The sequence below is a fragment of the Capsicum annuum genome, unplaced genomic scaffold (genome assembly GCF_002878395.1).
Source record: "Capsicum annuum cultivar UCD-10X-F1 unplaced genomic scaffold, UCD10Xv1.1 ctg1490, whole genome shotgun sequence".
In the NCBI taxonomy this organism is placed as follows: Eukaryota; Viridiplantae; Streptophyta; class Magnoliopsida; order Solanales; family Solanaceae; genus Capsicum; species Capsicum annuum.
In genome coordinates, this window is record NW_025820315.1 from 662,073 (window position 1) to 669,757 (window position 7,685).

At 34.0% G+C, this 7,685-nt stretch overlaps 1 protein-coding gene across 3 annotated transcripts; it reads right to left on the reverse strand.

The window, feature by feature from the left end:
* Positions 1-1,552: 1,552 nt before the first annotated feature.
* LOC107875671 (UBP1-associated protein 2A) lies at positions 1,553-5,889 on the reverse strand. 3 transcript variants are annotated; one of them, XM_016722486.2, is made up of 4 exons: positions 4,710-5,888; positions 4,128-4,491; positions 3,486-3,520; positions 3,003-3,271 (listed from the first exon to the last, which is right to left on the reverse strand). In XM_016722486.2, the coding sequence occupies exons 1-2, from the start codon at positions 5,785-5,787 to the stop codon at positions 4,139-4,141; spliced, it is 1,431 nt and encodes a 476-aa protein (XP_016577972.2). In that variant the 5' UTR covers positions 5,788-5,888; the 3' UTR covers positions 3,003-3,271; positions 3,486-3,520; positions 4,128-4,138. The 3 variants fall into 3 exon arrangements, with proteins under 3 accessions (XP_047258063.1, XP_016577972.2, XP_016577964.2); XM_047402107.1 differs by lacking the exons at positions 3,003-3,271; positions 3,486-3,520 and adding an exon at positions 1,553-2,271 and having other exon boundaries at positions 4,710-5,889; XM_016722478.2 differs by lacking the exon at positions 3,486-3,520.
* Between the last annotated feature and the right edge of the window lie 1,796 nt (positions 5,890-7,685).

Sequence of the window (7,685 nt, forward strand, 5' to 3'; positions counted from 1 at the left end):
ATAATTTTTTATTTTGTCATGATTTATACTGCACCGATAAAATATTGAGAGTTGAATAGAACTTTTATCTATTTTTTAAAAAGTATTCTAACTTGTTAACTATTGTGATTTATAACAATTTTTACATAATTATCAAATAATGTATTTACTCCTTATGTCCCAATTTATGTAGTTTCGATACAATTTTGAGAGTCAACTAAAATTTTTATATACCTTTTAAATATTTTAAGTTATTAATTATTATGATTTGCAGTTTACAGTACTTTTTTCATCTCAATTTATGTAGCATTGCTAAAATAATGAAAGTCAATAAAATTTCTATATGTAGTAATAAATTATTGTGATTTGTGGTAACAAATTAGTTTTGAACATGATAGCTAATTAAATAAATAAATAAAAAATTACTTTCAATATGTAGTTATAGCTAATTAATATAAATTAATAAAATATATTAAATATTTAAATTATTATGATGAAACAATGAAATTATTGAAGAGAGAAATTTTGGTAAGAGTCAATAAAATTTTTGTATACCTTTTAAATATTTTAAGTTATTAATTATTATGATTTGTGATAACAAATTAATTTTGAACATGATAGACAATTAAATAAATAAATAAAATTTACTTTCAACATGTAGTTATAGTTAATTAATAGAATATATTAAATATTTAAACTATTATGATGAAATAATGAAATTATTATATATTGAGGCATGATATGTAATTAAGTGAAAGTTGCTAATTTTTAGATAATTGCAAGAGGTGTTCGAAACCACCTCTTCTATATAATAGAAATAGAAAAGAAATAGAAATAATAATCCGAGAAGCTTGACCTCAATCTTCCAAGTTAAGTTGACCTTAATCTCCCAAGCTTGACACTGGGGGAAATAATCTTCATGCTTAATATGGAAAAGGATAACTTTTCAATTTTCTCATAGTTGGTTGATCAAAACACTATCTATAAAAAGTAAATTCCTTGAAAATGAGAAATGAAGTTCCCATTAATATGGAAAACACAAGTTCCGTTAATGAAGTTCCCATTAATATGGAAAACACAAGTTCCGTAAATAACATTCCAAGTACATTGTATTACTAAATTACTTAAATATGCACATGATATAATATTGATTTACTTACCACGCGCTAGAAAATAAGAACAACTTCTTGTTCAAGAGAACATTTTTCTACATCCCCCCACAGCCATAAACGCACCATGCAAGAATCTCCCGTAAAACCCTTATATATGGAAAATTGATAACAAAGTCTCAAAATCGATTTGGTTAACATTTCTTGCTTTGGGCAAATCTCAATCACACCTCAAAACAGCAGACTTGAGAAATTAGTTTGCAAAATTAGAAAAAGCATATCCATCAGATGCCCATCAATACCAAACTGTAGTTACCTAACGAGAAACTTATAGGCTTGGATATTATTCTTGAATGAATTTTTCAGCAATGCGGTTCTTGTGAAGGAAATTATGTATTAGCCCTACCCAATTCAACAAACATATGAGCATTCTTAGCAACTATCTCGTAAACTACCCATCTAGCTTTTATCACCAAAAGATGTATTGGATTAAAGATAATTTGAAATATATCAGCTACATTCATTTACCCAATTGAGAAATCACAGTTCTAATTGTGATCCAAACCTGGAAGCACAATAACTAGAGCAAAGAACATGTTGTTAAGACCTATTGACCCCGCCCTTCCATCAACCCAAATCTAAAAACAGTTCAATGCTAGTAAATGATTCACACCTAGAAACTCAAAACTACAACACTATTCAATGTTAGAAGGTAGTCTGAGATCCATAGAAGCAAAGCCAAGCGCATCCCAGTCTCTTGGACCTCATCAATTTTCTTTGTTGGTTTTAGAAGGTAGTTAGAAATCACCAGAGGCTTTGCCAAGTTCCTCCCAGTCTCCCACAAGATTCTGTCACGTCAATTTACATTGTTAGTTTCTTGTGCATCTATCTTCCATGGGGCAAGAACCTTTACTTCATTGTCTTCCCAATTTTGAAAGAGTACAGAGCGAACAGGGTCAACTCAACCGAGTAGCAATCATCGAGTTGGGTTAGAATTGGTAAGATGGCTACTCAATGACAAAGCGCAAGTGGAATGTTGATCAATTTTATCACCTCATGACAGAAATGCCATACTATGCATTTTACCCACATTCTCTCAAACACATCAGTACAAACAATTCTGCATATCTGATAAGGCATCCATCTTGACAAAACAATGCCACGAGAACAACCTGCTCAGCCCCTGGATGCAAAACATCAAAGCTACATGGCATTCTTGCATTATACCCTTGATTGGATTCCACTCACTTCATGAATGTGGCAAGATAATATTAAAGAGATCAACTAGGATAGGAACACTAACCCGCCCCCTAAATGGGTAACTTCTAAATTTAAAATCAGCAGAAACTTTGGCACAGAACCCCCAACCCACCAAAAAAAGGGGAAAATCCTAGTGTTATTTTGTAAAGATGTTTATAAAACAATTTTGGGAACATTTAAGATACCTTTCTCTTTCTCAAATCACCATTTTAAGGGGGCTAAAAACAACCCAAAGTCCATACTTGCAAAAAGAAAAAGTTTTAACTCCACAATGATGCTATTTTTACCTATTAAACAGATTTATAGAAATTCAAGTGATTGCGATGTGGAGATCAAATCAGCGTTCAATCTATGTAGACAATGTTTTCTTAACTTCACAAGCATAATAAATAAGTATGAACGTGGAAAATTGTAGGAAAACAGAAGACACCTGCAGTGAAATGCCATGAACAGCATCTTTTACCTGCAACAGCAATTGCTACATAATAATTCTAAAAACAAATTAGATGACCATTTGATGTGCTCATTACTTTATTTATTTGAACAGAAGGGAAGGCAAAAGTTGCTTCTTATGAGAAGCTCCGGTGTCTTGCTGAGCAGTAGAAGAAACCATTCAGAAAATAAGATGTTGGAAGTTGGAAAGACATTGCAAAATATCTAAAATACCGTTGAGACGGGGTAGGATAACCCTACCTTCTTCTCAATCTTTTAAGATAGAAAAGTTTAGTGCAAAATACTACATACCGTTTAAAAACATTCACCACAATAAAAGTACTTGAATAAAAAGAAATACACATTGAAGATTAAGGTCTTTAAACAAAAGATAACGTTTGTGATAGTAAAAGACTTCATTTGGAGAGAGCCCGGAACTTCAGAAGAATCACCAGTCCAAAACTAAAAGTTTGAAGCATTTATGAAGGAATCTGCACAGTGAATAGGTAAAACATAAAAAACTTAAGTAGAAAAATATTTTTAGCAGAAAAACCCATGAAATGCAGCTGTAAGTAATACCTTTGGAAAATTGAAAGACAAGTTTAAAGACATTGCTTTTACGTAATACAGAAATATATCAAAGACAGACAAACCAAATGAACATGAGCTGCAAAACTTACTAAGCAACAAAGCAATAATTTTTACCTTACTTGGAAGTACAACCATAGCATTACAGATACCTATCCACAAAAACAGAATGGAAAAAAGATAGAACCATAAAACTCTTATGCAATTTGATGGTAACTTTCTTTATTTTTTTAAGAAAAACTATATTTTGAAAAAGACAATTTGAGGTTATCTTATCATGATTTCTCCTTCAGTAGAGCAAAATTGTGGAAAAACAAAACCACCAACATCAGTATAGCAACTATATAGCCAAGTTTCACACGCATAACATCTCATCAAAGATTTTATTGAAGAGATGAGTGAGACTCAGGTCTCATGCAATAAGACCATCTTCTTACTAGATGAGAACATCTGAAGGTATTTTCTACTCCACCTAGATTTTCAGATTTAAGTGTAATTCTAATCTCTTTTTGCAAATTAAGTAATGTCCAGCTGGCTGAACTTTTATTTTAGCCAAGTTTCCATTAAACACATTGCTTATGGGTACCCAGCCTTTTAAACCGCTGAATATCCATTACATTTAAGATGGCTTATGATAATCCCTCAATGTAGATGATGCATGCAATAAATCACATGAACCAATCAAGATCATAGTAAGAAATTCCATGCGAGTATAAAGCAATAAATACCAACACGCAGGGAGTGAAAACAAAATCATACCTTAAGTCTTTCTAGTGGCCTCCATAGCCCGAGTATGGTGCACCACCTTGTGGTCTTGCCCCACCTTGCATCTGTGGATTTTGGTACTGCATATGAGGCTGAGCCCCATAGCCAGCAGCAGCACCCTGAGCACCATATCCAGCAGCATTGTTCATCACTGGTTGAACACCCTGATGATTCACTGGCCCACTAAGACCTCCAAGCAAATTCCCAATCCCCAAACCAGCTCCTTGTGTAGCTAACAGGGCTGTCAATGCCTGTCCAAGAGCTGGTGTCACAGCTGCCACAGCAGGATTGTATGCCACAGGTGCAGGCCCCGAAGGAGCCATCAAATGCCCAGATGATCCTGATCCTGCACTGCCACCTGATTATACAGTAACAAAAATATCATTTTTACGACAAAAATCTTGGAGATACAGTAACAAAATTATCACTTCTACAACAAAATCTTTGGATACAGTAAGAAAACTATCATTTTTACGACAAAAATCATTGGATACAGTAAGAAAATTATCATTTTTACCACAAAATCTCGTATAAAAGGGATATTTAAAACAATAGAAAAACAGATAGCTTCACTACCTGAATATTTCCCTTTCTTTGCAGGATGCTGATAATACGGCTGTTGCTGATGATGGTGCTGGGGGTAGTGCTGTTGCGACTGATTCTGATGCTGCTGATGGAAATTCTTATTATGTTTCGGCCCATCAATCGCCTTCTGACAATGAAGTGTATGCCCTTCAAACGTCTTATGTGGCTCCTCCAATGCCTTTCTAGCACCTTCAACACTCTTATATACAAACAAACAAAACCCTTTCGGCTTCCCCGTTTGTTTATCCAATCCAAGTGGCCCTTCCTCAACTTCACCAAATTTTGAGAAAAACTCCAACAACTTCTGTGGCTCCAACTCCGCAGCTACATTGCTCACAAAAATCTTCCTCTGAGTATACTCAGACACCGGCGCAGCCGTGCTGGGTGGAGGCGACGGTACAGGCCCAGCCGAAGCCAACTGACACGAAGTCATCCTTGTACCAATCTTCTTCTGTGGCTCCTTCAATGCTCGTCTCGCGCCACTCCGATGCTTAAACAGGATAAACCCGTAACCCTTCGATTTCCCGGAAACCTTATCCGTTACCGCCTTACAATCCTCAATTTCCCCATAAATTCCGAAAACACTGGTAAGCGTTTCGGCGGTGGTATCCCAGCCTAAACCATGAACGAAGATTTTGCGGTGTGCGGGATCTTTATCAGCTAATTTCTGTATGTTTTCCTTGAAATCAGGGTACTTTGTTAAAGCTTCTTTAATAAGTGCTGTTAATTGATCCTTTGTAAAAGGTTCTAGAAGCTTCTCGAGCGGTTCATCTTCTAAATCTTCATCATTGCCTTGCTCCTTTTTAACGCCACCGTTAACGGCGTCGTTACCAGATCCAGGTGTTTCTTCTTCTTCCTCTTCGTTATCATCTTCGTTGTCGTTATCATCTTCTTCTTCGTATTCGGCTTCTTCTTCTTCTTCTTCTACGACGTTTTCGTATTCTACTTCTTCTTCTTCTTCAACGACGTCGTTGTTTTCGGGTTCTTCTTGTTTGATGGTTGCGGGTTCTTCGACGGGTTGTGGGGCGGGGGCGACTTCGGAAGCTCTGGTTTTTCGCTTTTTCGCCATTGAAGTGTGTAGAGAGAGAGAGGCGGCGGAAATTAGGGTTTTCTGATTTGGGGGCTAGGGTTTTCGTGAGGGAGAGAATGGGGATAAAGAGAGGGATAAAGAGGGGAATGGGCTGGTATTTATAGTGTGGTGGGGTTGGGGGTTTGAGTTTGGTTACCGGGTCGGTTTTGGCAGAAGAAGAACAAAGGGTGTGTTTGGTATGATGGAAAATGTTTTTCCGGAAAGTAAGTTGGTTTCCTACTTATTTTCTCATGTTTGGTTGGTGAGGGGAAAATATTTTTCAAAAAATATTTTATGGTGTTTGGTTGGTGGGTAGAGACTATTTTTTAGAAAAATATTTTCTAGCGTTTGATTGGTGAGTGAAAAAATATTTTTTTTGAGAAAATACTACTAACTGTTAACTAGTATATCAGTATTTCTAGCAACTCAACAACTTGTAAGAACTAATTTAAGTATAACAAATAATATCAATATCGAATACAAAAATATTATAATCACTAAATTTAAGCAACTATTAATTAGCAAATATAGGAAACATTTTTCAATATATTGTCAGAACAATCTCAAGATACTACAATCAATATAAATATAATGGAATGACAAGCTTATTCAACCTCGTGAAACAAGTTACATCGATGACAAAATGAAATATGCAATTAGCAAAAGTAACATAGGTAAGTCTTCATCTATACATATGAAAATAACAATACATTCAACGAATATTGAAAATGAAAAAAATCCGGGCTTCACTATTTTTTATTTTAAGCAGTGAAAAATTAAAGCAAAGCACAGTGAAAAATATTTCCAAGTAATGTAAATTTTTTTAGAAATGTGAATTTTTTGAGTCATGTAGCTATAAGTGTTGTTGGGGTAGGGAAGAGAAATAAGGGTGGGGTCATAAGTCACATTTGTCATTTTCTGAAAAATGGCTTATCTTGGCCCATGAGGGAAGTCATTTTCCCTCAAATTGAGGAAAATGAGTTGTTATGGAAAATGTTTTCCAAACATTTTATTGCAACCAAACAAGGGAAAATAAAAAATATTTTTCAGAAAATATTTTTCATCATACCAAACACACCCAAAAAACTCGTGAAATTTCATAAAGTGAGGTTTGAAAATAATAAAAGTGTATATACAATTTAGAAAGATCATGAATAGAAGAAAAGCAAATAAATGTGTTTGTGAAAGAAAAATCTTCGGTTGTACAAAAGCAAAAAAAAATAGCAGTAATTAAAAAAACTCAAAAAACTCAAAAATACCCCTGAACTATCTGAAATAGCTCAAAAATGCCCCTCGTTAGATTTTTAGCTCAAAAATATCCTTCCGTTAAATATTTAGCTCAAAAATACCCCTCCCTCTAACGGAATTCGAAAAAGGATAAAAAATACCCCTGAACTATCTGAAATGGCTCAAAAATACCCCTCTGTTAAATATTTGGCTAAAAAATATCCCTCTCCTTAACGAAATTCTACCAAACATCCCACCTAGATTAAAAAAAAAAACTACGTGACTATGTCACATTACCATCCACATATAAAATGTTAGTATTTTTTAATTATATGACATTTCTTTCTTCTTTATTTTTATTTTTATTTTAAAATGTTAGTGAAACAGACAAAACTTACACGGCTTTTTAATTTTTAATCAAAGTAGACGAACGGTGGTTACATAATATTTTTTTTGAAAAAATTTATTAAATGTAACATCACTATTATCAAATTCTTTTGATCATCTAAAAAATAAGTTTTTTCCTGTTAATAGTTTTAAAAGTGTGAGACCCAACAAAAGAGTCTTATTAAACTGATAAACCAATTAATTATTAGATCAGTATAAAAGTTAAAATTAAGATTTACTCGTAAAAATAACAAATTTTAAACTAAACTTCAAATTCGTTACTC

Bases quoted from the DNA above. Each gene is read 5' to 3' on its own strand.
- LOC107875671 (XM_047402107.1), bottom strand. From the start codon at position 5,787: ATGGCGAAAAAGCGAAAAACCAGAGCTTCCGAAGTCGCCCCCGCCCCA. The intron at 4,492-4,709 runs GTAGTGAAGCTA...CTGTATAATCAG, and splicing joins AAAGAAAGGGAAATATTCAG to GTGGCAGTGCAGGATCAGGA.